Genomic DNA, 14920 nt, shown 5'->3' with positions numbered 1-14920 from the left:
TGTTCCGGCACCGTCGCAACACTGTTTTTTTTTGTACACGAAGTGTGTACAGTCTGCTACATACTGTACCGGATGGATCTTCCGGCGTGGCCTCCGGTACTCGCAGGCTTTGAGCCTTTGACACTGACCATGAACTGGACCACACTGGCTGGCAGCTTGACTGCCTGAGCCCCGAGGCCCAGCCCTCGAAAAAATTTGCCTGTCGTGTCATGAATCTTGACCATGGAGGCGTGCACGGCGCCTTGGATTCCCTCTGCGACCTTTTCTTTTGGGGCCCCCTCTGCAGCCAGAGCCACCGGCAGCAAAACCAAATGGAATAGAACGGAATGGCGTTGCATAACAGCAGACGCAGGCGCTGCACTGCATGCCCCTGCCGTTCTGCGACTAGCAAACGACGTCCGTAGTATCAGAACTTCAGAAGGGACGTACAGTATCCTGCCGATTGTTCAGGTTGTGCAAAACTGCAAATCACCATTCCATCCTCGCCTCTGTAGGAAATCTTCCTTCTTGCAAAGCTCCAAATGCGGATAAGGTTTGCAATTCAGGAGGGCTGAAAACAAGCACTCTCTACTACTTGTAGTAGGATGTAGGCCGTAGCCTGCAGCACCCCCACAAAGCTAACGGAAGGAGAGGGACCATGCGCACACGTGACAGGAAAAGCAGTGGCTAGCAATCTGATCTAGCATCACCCTCTCCCCAAGAACTAACAGCACGCTTTATTGAGATCACTACTCTATCAAAGATGCAAATCGCTCTGCAATGGCGAAGCGTTTAGCACAAGACAAGAAGCTTGGCAGGAAACTTGGCACAGTAGCAGCTGCATGTGATGGATGATGGTAGTATTAGCAAAGGATGGTAAAGTGGGTTAAGCTCGGCTTTCATGAACAAAGGCGCTGGCGTCGGAAGTTGAAACCAAACTGCGTCCACGCAGAGAGGAACACAGGAGCTGCTGACACCCAACGGTTTGAACACAGGAGCACGCAGCGTTCGAATTCAAACTGGAGCTGAGGAATTTCATCTCTGAATTTTTGCCGAACCACCCACCCAACGGACGGCACTGGCAGGAGTCAGGAGAGCTTTAACCTGCAGGGGAGGGTTCAGGGTTCCACGCGACGCGAGGAGAGGAGGAGATGGGTCATGGGTGACGGAGGCTGCCATGCTCCTGCTCTGCTCCCACCCCGGGCCTGGGAGGCTGGGAGCCTGATCCACCAAATGGCGGACAGCCGAGACTCCACCGAGCAAGGCAAAGCACAAGGGAGCTTTTTATTTCTGACGGGATGCCCGATGCGGTTGCAGTGCCCGCCTTTGGTTGGGGCATGCTACGACACTCCTGACTATTAGATGATGTCCATGAGTGCTATAATCTTGTTTCCTCAGAGTTGTTGGTTAAACTTAAACCTAACTAATCCGATTCATGTTTTGTAGTAATAAATGACGAAATTTCGTTTAATTGATGTCGAATTTTCTTTGGACACAACATTTCTCAAAGAAGAAAACTAGTGGCTAGCCTTCACTTCACTATAGTCGGGGTCTGCAACGCAAGGTGCTGTCCTGTCTGTGCAGAGGGAGACGCGACACAGCAGCAGAGGTCTGGTCAGAACACAAGCTTTGGGAGGAGGACGCTGCCCTGCACGCTCTTTGACTCCCCCTCGTTGTCGCTCCCCGACGCATTTCAAATGCCAATGCTCTCGTGGCATCATTGCAAGGAGCTATAGCCAAGGAGAAAGCAAGCACGCGCGCGACTGATCTCATTTCAAGGGCCTCCAAAAAAAAAAGGGAAGATTTACAACTCCGATTAGTTCCGGTAATGACAGTAGTAACAATGCGGTAATACTAATACTAGGCCGGTTTGTCTCGTGCTGACAGCCGGCCAGACAAGATCGTGGCATAATGGCGCCGTGATTAAATGCAGGGCTGCTTCGTGATTCTTTTTTACTGCGTGGTTGCTGCTTTTGTTCTTGGCCGGCGTAAACAAAACCCTACCGCCGCGTTTCCCGATGGACGGACAGATTCTGATGCGGCCCCGGCTTTTGCTCGTGTGCTCATGGAACAAGAACTGGGATGGAGTGTGCGGTGGTGACAGATTGTGATAGCATGGGATTTGCTTTTCTTTTCTTTTTCGAGTCCTTTTCCCTTTTGTTTTTCTTTCAGTAGGATAATGCAGCCTGCAGGCTGCAAATGTGTGTTTCCTCACTGTTTATGGAGTGATCTGCACAGGAAGTTAAAGTTTTGTGTACTTGGAGGTTTGCGTTTTCAGCAACTTTCTTCACTTTTGGCAGTGTTGGCAAGAGGGTCAAACTGTACATGTGTGTACTGATGTTGTTTCTGGAAGGGAAGGAGGTATCAGGTATCCAATTCCAACCATGGACATGCCCTTGGTGCTTTGTCAAATTGGCAAAGTTCTTGTCACTGTAGCAATTTTTTTAATGCAAAAGTTGCATTCAATCACCGAAGAAAACTTAAATGAGTAGGAGAGAGTACTGAAAGCCTGAAACTGTGAGTGTGAGACACAGGACGAAACAGTGTCCAGGGCCAACGGTAAGGGCTCAGCATGGAGGGAGCAGAAAGGACAGCACGCTCACGCACTTGACATTCCCGTGCATCGTGTACAGAAACGCAGAGCAACCCGACTGTTAGACGTGTCCTTTTTTGGTTGCAGAGATTCAAATTCGAAGGTGATTTTTATTATTTGGTCTGCTGTACATTTCTGCAAGATCAGCAATGCTGTTCTCTATTACCACTAAGTAGCAGCAGTTTTTCACCCACTAATATTTTAAGCAGAGGGAGCATCAGTGTTGACATCTTAGTTTAGTAGTACTAAACAATTGCAGGTGTGTGTTTGTGATCAAGAAATTACATGCCTAGGTCAAGACACCCACTCGTTTTCATTCAAATTGCGTTCAGTTAGGGATGCTTCTCGGGAACTTGTAACAGAAACTAAATGGAAACCACAGGCATCGGTCAATGCAAGGAGAGCCAATGCAAAGCTGACCAAAGTCACATTAGAAATGCTCTGAATCTACTACATTCACGGCATTCAGATCCTAATACACATTAGCAATCTAGCACAAGGCTACAAGCTACTCAGGCCATGAAATGCTGAGATCAGTAGACGATAGACTACACTAATCAAATACCATGTCAGTGGCAACTGGATATTACCCTGTCATCACATCAGTTTGCTACTACCATCCCAAAAGGCCTTACATGGCTGAACATCTCTTGATGCTCCCAAAATACATCTCTGATCTCAGACTCAGACTAGCTGGGTTCAGAACCTCAGCAGCAACTCATCACTCAGTGGCTGAGCTGCTGAACCACAGCCTCCATGGTCGGCCGCTGGTTCGGCACCTCGCTAGTGCAGTACGCAGCAACTGCGGCGAGCCTCGCGGCCTCAGTCCTCGAGAAGACACCGTTGAGGTTTCCATCAACCAGGCCATCGAGATCGCTGACCGCTGCAGCGCCAACCTTCAGCTGAGAGACATCCCTCTTCCCTGTGATCACTTGGAGAACCACGATCCCGAATGCAAAAACATCGCTCTTGTCAGTGAATCGGCCTGTGGTGGCGTACTCAGGAGCGAGGTACCCCATTGCAGCACTGGCCTTTAGGGTTGAGAAGACTACATCATCTGCGAGGAGCTTGTGTAGTCCTGGGACTGACAACCGTGGGGCAAAGTGGTGATCGAGAAGGATCTTCTCGGCCGATATGTTCTGGTGGACTACTGGTGGCTTGCTACTCTTCTTGCTGTGAAGGTACTCAATTCCTGCAAGTGTGCAACCGGATAAAGGAGTTAGAAATCTGAAAAAATGATATATCAATCTTAGCTGGCATAGAGAGTAGGAAAAGATGATAGCATGGTAAATACCTTTCGCAATGCCTCTAACGATGGAAACTCTTGTAGGCCAATCAAGAACACTAGCACTGGAGCCATCCTTAACATCCAGATACTGTGACAAGCACCCATTAACCATGAAGTCGTAGACAAGGAAGCATTCCCCTCTGCCCCTGGAGCAGCAGAACCCTCTCAGGCTAACAAGATTATCGTGTCGAAGAAGACTGAGCATCTTCAGACCACGCAAGAAATCTGACTCCTCTTGCTTGCAACTTGTCTTGTTGAGGCTTTTAACAGCAACAACTGATCCATCCCGAAGGATCCCTTTGTATGTCGCAGCAAAGCCACTCTTGCCTAGCAAGTTCACATCAGAGAAGTATTGTGTCGCACATTCCACCTCCTCTAGGTTGAATCTAAAGCTATCACCAACTTCACCGGATGATCCGACACCCCCACCTGACAATGGGTCCCAACTGTTTGAGTACTCAACGCTAATCAAAGGAGAGGCACTCCTTCTGCAGGCTTCCTTCTGCTGGAAATGGTCAGTGCTAAGCCTGCTATCAGAAACCTCCAGTGAGCTCCCAATCTTTTGTTTCTGCCGACGATACCAAGAGAACGCAAATAACCCGCAAAATGCAGCACCAATCACCACTGCAACAACAGCAACAATAAGAACTCCTTCGGATCCATTTGCAGACTTTGAGCAGCGGGAGCCTGAGCAGTTTTCTGGATTCACAGATTGAGGCACTTCCCGTGTCTTGACAGTACCATCTGGTCCAAAAGGCTCAGGCTTGCTGGGTTTCAGGCCATCCTCTGAAGAAGGGCAAAGCTCTAGCAAACTGAAGCCAACTCCACAGAGCCCTTTGTTATTCATATACTGGAAACCACCATTCATTCTTCTCAATCCTAGCATCCAATACAAAATTGTAGCAGTTAATATGATGAAGACTCATAATTACCGGCTTGGAAAGATTAAAGTCTTAGCAAGAGGAGCTTATTACCAACAGGGACACTCCCAGAAAGGGTGTTATTGCGAATATCAAAGACCTCAAGCAATGGAACCTCAGCAATCTTCGATGGGATTGAGCCAAACAGGCTGTTGAAGCTCAAATCAAGCCGTCTCAGCTGCGTTAGCTCACCAAGGGTTGCCGGAATGGCTCCTGTAAGCTGATTGGACTGCATTGCGAGCACAGTTAGCTTATTCAGGTTGCCCAACTGGGGAGGTATGCTGCCTGTCAACTGATTGTAACCCAGCTGCAACACTGCAAAAGGATAAGACAATAATGTAAGTTAATCTATTTCTTCATATTGCAAATCAGCATTTCGATGCCCAAATGCCAAAAATCATCTGCTTGTATAAACTCTCATGATAGACTATAACCTGGGGTGGTATGCAGCTATGATGTGAACTTGTACTATAGGGTATAGGCTCTTGGGAGTAAGAAATGCATGTGCAAGTTAATAAATAAACCCTGTGGCAGCAACTAATGTTTGACTGTTGGCCACTTGAATACAGACACAACAAATTCTGCAAACCACCAAAACATGAACAGAAGGACGACATATCGACATAGGTGGGGAAGCACTAATCATTTAACTTGTATCCACATGTATGTGAGTAGTTCAGATTTCAGAAAGAGCCCAAAGATTGCATACAGATAGCTGAAAATCAAGTCAAATCAAAGAAATTCCTTCTGTCTCGCTGGCCAATGTTTTGTATCACAGCGAAAGATCCAATCTGAAGTTGCCCCAAATAAATCCTTCACAAGCAGAAAGACTCGCATTGAGGGGGTGTTTGGATACGAGGTGCTAAACTTTAACAGTGTCACATCGGATGTTCGGATGCTAATTAGAAGAATTAAACATGAGCTAATTATAAAATTAATTGCAGAACCCTGTGCTAATTCGCGAGACGAATCTATTAAGCCTAATTAATCCACAATTAGCAAATGGTTACTGTAGCACCACATTGTCAAATCATGGACTAATTAGGCTTAATAGATTCGTCTCGCCAATTACACTCCAACTGTACAATTAGTTTTGTAATTAGTCTATATTTAATACTTCTAATTAGCATCCAAACATCCGATGTGACGGGTGTTAAACTTTAATAGGGTGGAGCCAAACAGGCCCTGTAGAAAAACACAAGTGCTAATGTTGCAACTCCAAGAAGCTCCTCTCAACATATGCACGTGCAAGACAGAGACAAATCAAATAAGATAAACAAACATGACTATATAGCACTCTGTTCCAACGGAATACCCGGAATAGAAACGCAAATGCAGAGAGTAGTTGGTCTAGCAGTAAACAATAGCCCATTTCAAAAATTAACCGTTGCAGCACTAATTGTGGCCGACGTCTACCTAGTACCAACCCAGTGCAGTAACCTGGGATTTTTGCATTGATGGACCTACTGTTCTTCGCGCTTTCCGCTCACAAAAAGCTCAAATTCCACAGTAGCAGACGAGTAAATGCTCCAAACCAACCCAAAGACACTAGCAAAGATGTCCCCATCCTATGCCAAAATCCCGCTACAATCCGACGAAAGAGGATCCTTTTCGCCATTGAACCAAAACGAGGAAACAACGGTCCTGGTTAGTGCATTGGTTCTTGAACCGTTGAAATTGGAGCTTCACCCCAACTTGTGTTTAAAGGTGAAGTTTGGTTCGAAAATCCTCAAAGAAAAGCAAGAAATCAAGCACAAAAGCCCCCAAAAGGGTTTCTGAAACTATGCAAAAGGTCATGCATCCCCTTTCTGAAGCTCAAATGGAAGAGAACATTTTCCTCCCCAATGTTCAAATCCAAAATACGAACGAGCTCCAAATATCACGCGAAACCCCCATTCACCCAACAAATAACTAAACCAAGCTCAAGATGTAGAACTGAATCCCCAAAAAAAATGAAGCTGTCCTTTCTTGAACTTGTCACCCAGGAAAGAGGAAACCAAGGAAAGAAGAATGGGAACAGAAAACCCCACCTTGGAGATTGGCCATGGAGGCAATCTCCACGGGCACGGGCCCGGTGAGATGGTTCACGTCGAGGTACAGGTCCGTGAGCTCGGACAGCTTCCCAATCTCCCGCGGTATGGGCCCCTTGATGCCGTTGTAGTGCAGGTACAGCCCCTGCAGCCGCCGGAGCCCGGCGACCGCAGGCGGGAGGCTGCCGGAGAGCCCGCGGCCCTGCAGCGAGACGGCCGTGACGCGGCCGGCGGTATCGCAGGTGACGCCGACGAAGGAGCCGCCGCAGGGGTCGCCGGAGGGGTTCCAGGAGCCGAGGACCCGGCCGGCCGGGTCGAGTGCCCGCCTGAGCGCCGCGAGCGCGCGGGCGTCCTCTTCGTTGCGCGCCGAGGCGGCGAGGACGGAGAGGAGCAGGAGAGGGATGGTGAAGCGGAAGAGCGAGGCCGCCATTGGAAGGGGAGGAAGCTTTGCAGCGGCGAAGCGTGGAGCGAGGCGAGGGTGAAGTGGGGGAGCGAGGGAGCTGAGAAGTCGGAGGTGTGGGGTGTTGTAGAGTCGGGACTGTGGAACCCAGATTCCTGGGCCATCGAGCGGAGAAAGGGCAGTAGCAAGTAGCAGCAAGCGCCAACAAAAAATGTTGGCTAGTAACTTCGGGCCTGTTTGGCTCCACCCTATTAAAGTTTAACACCTGTCACATCGGATGTTTGGATGCTAATTAGAAGTATTAAATATAGACTGATTACAAAACTAATTGCACAGTTGGAGTGTAATTCGCGAGACGAATCTATTAAGCCTAATCAGTCCATGATTTGATAATGTGGTGCTACAGTAACCATTTGCTAATGGTGAATTAATTAGGCTTAATAGATTCGTCTCGCGAATTAGCACAGGGTTCTGCAATTAATTTTATAATTAGCTTATGTTTAATTTTTCTAATTAGGATCCGAACATTCGATGTGACACTATTAAAGTTTAGCACCTCGTATCCAAACACCCCCTTCAAAGAAAATGTTGGCTAGTAACTTCAAAGAAAATGTTGGCTAACTCGTGGGAAATGGGTTAGTTGCCATTCTCATTTTAATTGTTCGAAGGGCTCATGGGTGCTTTTAAATGCCACTTTCTAAAATGCATCCATTTAGCACTTTTGGAAGCTAGTTTTTCAAACGGAAAAACTATCACAAACCACTTTTGGAAAAAGAATCATTAAGATTGTAGTAAAAACTATCCCAAGAAAATGTAAGGATAATTTTGAAAAAAAATACAATCTTTTTATATGTGGTTGAGCCTTAGGATTTTAGAAGTCTAATTCACCACATGTCTCTGTCTTAGTCCTACAGAAAGGTTTATTTGAGTCCAATAGATAATTTTTTATGTGCTCTTTGAGTAGAATTTTCTGTATGCGTCAACCAATTTTAGACCTTTTTATATTCAAAGAATGCATAGACTGAGTTCCTCCCCTCTATTGTCTAAAAGGAACTATTCTACTAAAACACGTTATTCTGTGAAAATGAAATTTCTACGACTCATTTTATGTCCGATATAATTTATAAGGATGAATCATGAATTTTTTTCTGACACATCTCATCAAGGCACTTTTTTGCAAATTAAATCTCAAACTCCTTTAGTGAAATTTGGCCAAAAATAGTAAGAGCTGACGGCAGGTCTCAAAATTCCCCAAAAGTCTTATTTTTTTTAGAGGAATGATCGGAAATATAGAATTCACATTATAGATTGCGAATTAAAAAAAAGTAACTAAAGTTCGGTCCAAACCTCATGTAATAAAAAAGTAAACGACCTGCTGCTGCTGCCCTCCGGTTAGTCGGTCAGAGGTTTTTTTCTTTTTGAGGGGTCAGAGGTGTTTGTTGTGCCTGTTACGCCATACGGCCCACAGTCCCACACTGACCGAGTGAGTGCGGCCTGTGCGAGTGATAGGTGGGCCGCTTGCTTGCTGGGCTGCGCGGGCCTGAGGCCGAGTAGACTTTTGGCTCGGCCCATACATTGTCAACACATGCGTGCCCCCCGCGGACAACCCGAACTCGGATCCACCATGGGCCTAGTATATACTCTTTAGGGTATTGATGATCTGTCAGGGAGCGCCAGGCGATGAGCGGGCGAGCTCAAGAACACTCGTGAACACTGACGGGCGCAAGAGGATTTGTGCTGCGATGAAGCTGCAGCTTTTCTGTTTTGTATTCTCCCTTTTATTTGCTGATTACAACTGAAAACAAGCGCACGAGCGCTTCTCTCGCCGCGACAATGCCGCGTCCATCCCCACGCCGCACGACACGAGAAAGCATATCCCGTAGCCCAAAGACTCGGTCTGCTGCGAGCTATTCTCGCCACGACATGAACTAACATGCAAGGCCATCACACAAATCGTGAGCTCATGCACGTGCTGATACAAAACGGGTTCAGAAACTAAACTAAACTAAGACCTGTACAAGATTTGGCTAACAAAACTCCCCCCAAACCTTGTACTTTACTTGATGTTGACGACGCCAATCCTGGACCGCAGCTCCGTGAACTTCACGCACCCAAGTGGCTTCGTCAGAATGTCCGCAAGCTGCTCATTTGTGCCAATGTACTTGACCTTCACCTTGCCCTCCTCAATGCACTCTCTGATGTAGTGATAGCGAGTATCGATATGCTTACTGCGATCGTGAAAGATAGGATTCTTACTGAGCGTGATTGTGGATTGGTTGTCGATGTTCAGTGTGATGGCGTCGGCTTCTTCTCCTCTGAGCTCAGCAAGAAGTCGCGCCAACCAAACTCCCTGGCAGGTAGCAGTTGCTGCTGCAATGTATTCTGCCTCACATGAGGACAGAGCTACTACCTTCTATTTTTGGGACTGCCAGGTGATGACGTTGTCGCCGAGGAAGAAGAAGACTCCTGTAGTGCTCTTGCGCGTGTCGATGTCGCTCGCAAGATCACTGTCGTTGTACCCCACGAGCTCTACGTCTCCGGTCCTCCTCTTGTAGCAGCACCCGTAGTTTATAGTGCCTGCGACATAGCGCAGCACTCTCTTCATGGCCGCCTGATGCTCTGCTGTGGGAGCAGACATAAACCTGCTCTCGTAGCCTACAGAAAAAGCCAAGTCCGGCCGTGAATTTACCAAGTATCTGAGTGACCCTATGATCCTCCTGAATTCGGTGGCGTCAACAGCTAGTGCAGAACTTGTTTTGCTCAACTTGAGGCGAGGTTCCATGGGAATCTGGCTGGGATTGCACCTTGCCATGCCAGCAGCCTCCAAGATCTTCATGGCGTAGGCACCCTGGCTGATGGTGATGCCGTTCTCGGTCTGGGACACCTCCATGCCGAGGTAGTAGTGCAACAAATTGAGATCATTCATCTGGAACATGGCCTTCATCTCCAGCTTGAATTGCTCGAGCTCCTTGCGGTCGCCGCCGGTGATGATGAGGTCGTCAACATAAACTCCCACCACCAGGCGATGGTCTCCAGCTCCACGCAGGTACACAGCATGCTTGGAGGTGCTCCTCTGGAAGCCAAGTGCCACAAGCGACGTGTCCAGCTTGGCGTACCAGGCGCCCGGTGCTTGCCGGAGTCCGTAGAGGGCCTTGATCAGACGCATGACCTTGTGTCGTTGCCCATCGATCTCGAACCCAGGTGGCTGGACAACGTACACTTCTTCCTGCAGCTCGCCATTGAGAAAAGCAAACTTGACATCCATGTGGTGAACGTCCCAACCTTCGCCCGCCGCATGAACTAGCAGCAGGCGCACGGACTCAAGCCTCGCCACTGGAGCGAATGCGTCGTCGAAGTCGATGCCCTGCCGTTGCACGTAGCCTTTCGCCACGAGTCGTGTCTTGTGCTTGGTGATGTTGCCGGCGGCATCCCTCTTGGTCTTGTACACCCACTTGAGCCCGATTGGGCGTTGCCGAGGTGGAGGATCAACGAGCTGCCAAGTCCTATTGGATTCAATGGACTTTAGCTCCTCGGACATCGCTTCCCGCCAGCAGTGCTCCTGCTGCGCCTCTGCCAGGTTTGCCGGCTCCTCAGTGCTCAACATCAGCAGGTCCTCCTTCAGTTCCCGTGTGGCAAGTCCCGGCGGCGTGGCCGGGCCAAGCACGTTGTCGATGCAGCGAAACCGGAGGGGGGCATCGTCGTGGTCGGCATCGAGGTCCGCCTCTGCTCCAGGAGGCGGTGTTGCCAGCTCGATCGGGAACGAGCCAGACACAGGTGACGAGGTTGGTGTGGGGCTGAGTGGGCTTGGTGGTGATGCCGATGCAGCCTGCTCCATGACGTCCTCGTGGATAACGATGCTCGGCTGTGCACGGTCGTGTACTCGATGACGAAGTCACCGTCATCGTTCCCACCTGGTCGGTGCCCCACTGCCACTGAGCTTGCTCGTCGAAGATCACGTCACGGCTGATGTGGACGCGCCTGGTGGACGGGTCATAGATGCGGTATGCCTTTGAATCCAGTTCGTAGCCGATGAAGATCATCGGCCGGCTCCTGTCGTCGAGCTTCTTGATGCTTGGTAAGGTGGTCTTCACATGCGCCATGCACCCAAACGTGCGGAGGTGGTGCATGGCCGGCGGGCTCCCATGCCAGAGCTCATACAGCGTCTTGCCGCCGATGCTCTTGGAGGACGACCGATTGAGTAGGTAGACAGCTGTAGTGACTGCCTCCCCCCAAAACATACCTGGCAATCCTTTAGCCTTCATCATGCTCCTCGCCGTGCCCACCACCGACTAGTTGCGGCGCTGGACGACACCATTTTGCTGCGGCGTGTACGGTGATGTGAGCTCGTGTCGCACGCCGATCTCCGCCAAGTAGTCGTTGAAGTCGTTGAGAGAAGAACTCTGTGTGTCTAAACTAACACATAAGCAAATTAACAACGTGTGACTAACTATATATCATCCTGAACAAGAAACATGTAAGGGACGAGAGGATGACAGGTGAGTCATAAGTTGGGGGTAAAAATGGCAATTCATCATGAAAACTCTTTTTTTGAGCTGGGGACACCCTCTTAGCCAAACACCCTATTTAGATAGGTCCATTCCAGAGTTTGGAGTTGGAGCAGAAAATTGTGGAGCTGAAATCATGCCAAACACAGCCTAAATCTTAAAAATTGAGAGAATTTGTGCACTTGTCGTGGCTTCTTAGCAACAAATATAAGCTATTGTTTTGGATGGCAAATACACAAATTTCTTTAAAACAAATTGCACCCATTTGTAAAGGAAATCAAGACTGATTCTCCCCGTTAAGTTGTAACCAGAAAGCACTAGACAAAGGAACAAAAGTGCGTTTTTACATTCCAAATACGCAATGAAAACCAACAAAAGTAATGATGGCTTGCCTATGTCCTCCAAGTTCCTCAATGCAGCTCTTTTTCTCATAAACCCAAACCTATATTATTAACTGCCAGAGAGGGATCGATTCATTTATGTGGTTATTACAAAGTTACCTCCCTATCTAAGAGAAAATATGCACAATGAACGTTCTGGGAAAAAAAACAAAGCCATCGCAGTATTGGTGCATCTCCGCAGCCAACCTTGTCCCGATCGAATTGTCACCATGCGTGTTTTTGCTATAAGGTGCAACGTGAGTGATGGAGCAGCTAGCCTAATGGAGCAAAAGATGTATGTTGATGGTATTTTGATGAAGGGTAATTTGGAAAAATCACACCTGATGTCTCAGTATATGATACTTATAACACTCTCATGTAGCTGATGAAACATGAAACCACCGCAAAACCATATCAAAACTTCCGTGATAGTTGAAATGATGAATAAATACAAGTTACATGCGAAGCCATCTAATTCCAACGAATTTGGCATCACTATTTCAGTCGGTCAGATTAACTTTAGCAACATTTTTTATCTTAATGTTTTGATTCATCTCTCAGTTCTCACAGAATAGATTAAGCTGAAACCAGCACAAATGTCTTCTTCAGAATTCTCACGAGTACTTCTGCACACATCTTATATCTGACAGGTGATTTCAGGAAATCATAGCACAGACCAGACGTAAATACTTTTCCTCTTATTGGTATTCTAAGATTTCAGTGTTGAATCACATAAAAAAGTAAAGCTCCTCAGTACACATTTCCTACAAGGCTACAAGCCTAGAACTGACAGGAAGGTTGATATGAAATCAGAGATAATGTTCTCACTGTCACCAAATGTATCACATCCTCCAATTCACTGCCTTTGACAGTATAGTGGAGTACACATTGAGGCTTCAGTCAATCCTATTCATAGTGGTTGCCCTGCCCAAAAATGGAAAAAACAATGCAGGATAACCAACCTAACAAGAGCAACAAAAAGGTTATAGTGGCATAATCCTTCCTTCTGGTATTTTTCTGTCAACTCGACCAATCCTGTTGGGTGGCCAGACTACATGCGTGACTCTGCCTTGCATCAGACCCAGAGGAACCTGCATGCATAAAATGTTTAGGACATCCAGTAGCAAGACCACAAATGCCTAAGCTCAATTTGCTACAATGTGCAAACAAATAACATAATGAGTGTGCCTGGACACAATTTGTTCCAGTCGCTTTAAAGGATAGATATTAAAATAGCTAAAACAGAAAAAGAAAGTCAGAGGCACTGGTATACTCTTTTTACTTGTCCTCTTATTCTATTTAAAGCTTGTAAGATATCAAATCATAATAAAGCATGAGGAAAAATACGATCAATGAAAATGAACAGGATATGAAATATTCAAGGCTTCAAGCAAGTTCTTAGTGACCTAACAGACTTAAGAAGAATTTGGTATCCTGAATTTTCAATCAATTTGGAACAGCGAATAGGCTATAGTTCATCAATGCTGGTATCCATCTGATGAACATGCCACTAAAGCACCAGAATTGGCTCACATATTACTGAGCTATGAGTTCCCCAACTACTCTTCGCATTTGTTCCAAGGAGGCAATGCAACATCGTTATTATAACCAACAGTACAAAAATAAAGTAAGGATACAAAGATCCATAAAGAAACAGCACTGTGTTGATGCACTCAGATTTGCAATAATGCATCCATTGATCAAGATACTAATTCAAGATCATGATGTGCATTCAAGATTAAGAAAATCACTGGGAATAAAGGACAGAACTGCCTAGTTGATGTTTACTGCCAAGACTGCAAATTTGTTAACCAACCAAGCAAATGATAATGTCTTCATCAGGAAAAGAGCCATGGATGTAAAACTGATATCTAGCACAAGTCAATACCAGTACACCAACTTGTTTTCACAACCCCTAAGCTACGACTCAACAATTTCCTGAAGATGCACTGAAATCAACGTCAACAAGAGGTACGAATTAACCACGACAACCCTCCTTTTGCAATGACACCACCAATCTGCGCGATTTTTCCTAGCTAGAAAAAAACATTTGGTTCCTGCAAGACTAACACGAAGTATGGTTTGAAATTCATGTGAGCAAGCAAAGCAGTGTGGGAATAATAACTTACAGGGCCGTAGGTTCTCGAGTCCAAGCTGAGGCCGGCATTGTCCCCTTCCACCCAGCAGTGCCCCTGCGGGATCTGCCGGATCTCTTGCTTCTCCGGGACCTGGATCCAATCCCCTGGCAGCGCAATCAACCTCTTCACCACCATTTCGCGGTGGTTCCTCGGCGACCTGGGACGAGCAGCAGCAACATCAGGAACCAAAGAAACACCCAAGAACTCCGGTGCGGCGGGCGGCGGGCTTACCGGAAGACGACGACATCGCCGCGGGAGAGGTCGTAGCGGTAGAGGCATCGCTTCTCCACCAGCGCGCGTTCGCCCTGCTGTGCGTCCAAGGTGGGGTACATGGAGCGGCCGTCGACGGCGATGACGGAGGCGCACCAGTCGGCGAAGGTCCGGCCAAGCAAGCTGCCAGTGACGCAGGCCTTCACGAACGGCCAAACGGCGGCCCTCGCCATGTGCGGAGAGAAAATTCAACCCGCGGGAGGACAGCGCCGCCTCCTCCGCCGATGGTTCCGTCCCGTCGGGGCGCGGCGTCGGCGTAGTAGAGGGCGTGCTGGTCCGAGAGAAAAGCCGTCTTTTTTTTTTTTTTTTGCCCCCTTGCGTTTTCGACGACGGCGCATCGGTTATGGAATCGGCATGGATTGAGGCCCAATTCACGCGGTGCATCATCTCGTGGGCTGCACCTTTCCTCCTGGGCCG

At 47.7% G+C, this 14920-nt stretch overlaps 2 protein-coding genes across 2 annotated transcripts; both read right to left on the bottom strand.

Annotated features, from left to right (window-relative positions):
* Positions 1–2957: 2957 nt before the first annotated feature.
* LOC101765667 (probable leucine-rich repeat receptor-like protein kinase At5g63930) lies at positions 2958–7354 on the bottom strand. The gene is made up of 4 exons (XM_004964396.3): positions 6811–7354; positions 4835–5095; positions 3867–4739; positions 2958–3764 (listed from the first exon to the last, which is right to left on the bottom strand). The coding sequence occupies exons 1-4, from the start codon at positions 7238–7240 to the stop codon at positions 3298–3300; spliced, it is 2031 nt and encodes a 676-aa protein (XP_004964453.1). The 5' UTR covers positions 7241–7354; the 3' UTR covers positions 2958–3297.
* A 5415-nt stretch (positions 7355–12769) lies between these two features.
* On the bottom strand, positions 12770–14817 carry LOC101765260 (mitochondrial inner membrane protease subunit 2). The gene is made up of 3 exons (XM_004964395.3): positions 14465–14817; positions 14225–14390; positions 12770–13186 (listed from the first exon to the last, which is right to left on the bottom strand). Exons 1-3 carry the CDS (start codon positions 14674–14676, stop codon positions 13079–13081), a joined length of 486 nt encoding a protein of 161 aa, XP_004964452.1. The 5' UTR covers positions 14677–14817; the 3' UTR covers positions 12770–13078.
* Between the last annotated feature and the right edge of the window lie 103 nt (positions 14818–14920).

Source organism: Setaria italica, chromosome IV (assembly GCF_000263155.2).
Source record: "Setaria italica strain Yugu1 chromosome IV, Setaria_italica_v2.0, whole genome shotgun sequence".
Taxonomy (NCBI): Eukaryota; Viridiplantae; Streptophyta; class Magnoliopsida; order Poales; family Poaceae; genus Setaria; species Setaria italica.
The sequence above is the reverse complement of the archived record's forward strand: the minus strand, read 5'-3'. Positions and strand labels throughout refer to the sequence as shown.

What these genes read in the sequence shown, in the direction of transcription:
- LOC101765260 (XM_004964395.3), bottom strand. Translation starts at nt 14,676, where the DNA reads ATGGCGAGGGCCGCCGTTTGGCCGTTCGTGAAGGCCTGCGTCACTGGC. An exon ending in GGCGATGTCGTCGTCTTCCG is followed by an intron (nt 14,391 to 14,464) that starts GTAAGCCCGCCG and finishes TGCTCGTCCCAG; the next exon opens with GTCGCCGAGGAACCACCGCG. An exon ending in ACTCGAGAACCTACGGCCCT is followed by an intron (nt 13,187 to 14,224) that starts GTAAGTTATTAT and finishes TTATGCATGCAG; the next exon opens with GTTCCTCTGGGTCTGATGCA.
- LOC101765667 (XM_004964396.3), bottom strand. Translation starts at nt 7,240, where the DNA reads ATGGCGGCCTCGCTCTTCCGCTTCACCATCCCTCTCCTGCTCCTCTCC. An exon ending in TTCTGGGAGTGTCCCTGTTG is followed by an intron (nt 4,740 to 4,834) that starts GTAATAAGCTCC and finishes ATTGGATGCTAG; the next exon opens with GATTGAGAAGAATGAATGGT. An exon ending in CGTTAGAGGCATTGCGAAAG is followed by an intron (nt 3,765 to 3,866) that starts GTATTTACCATG and finishes GCACACTTGCAG; the next exon opens with GAATTGAGTACCTTCACAGC.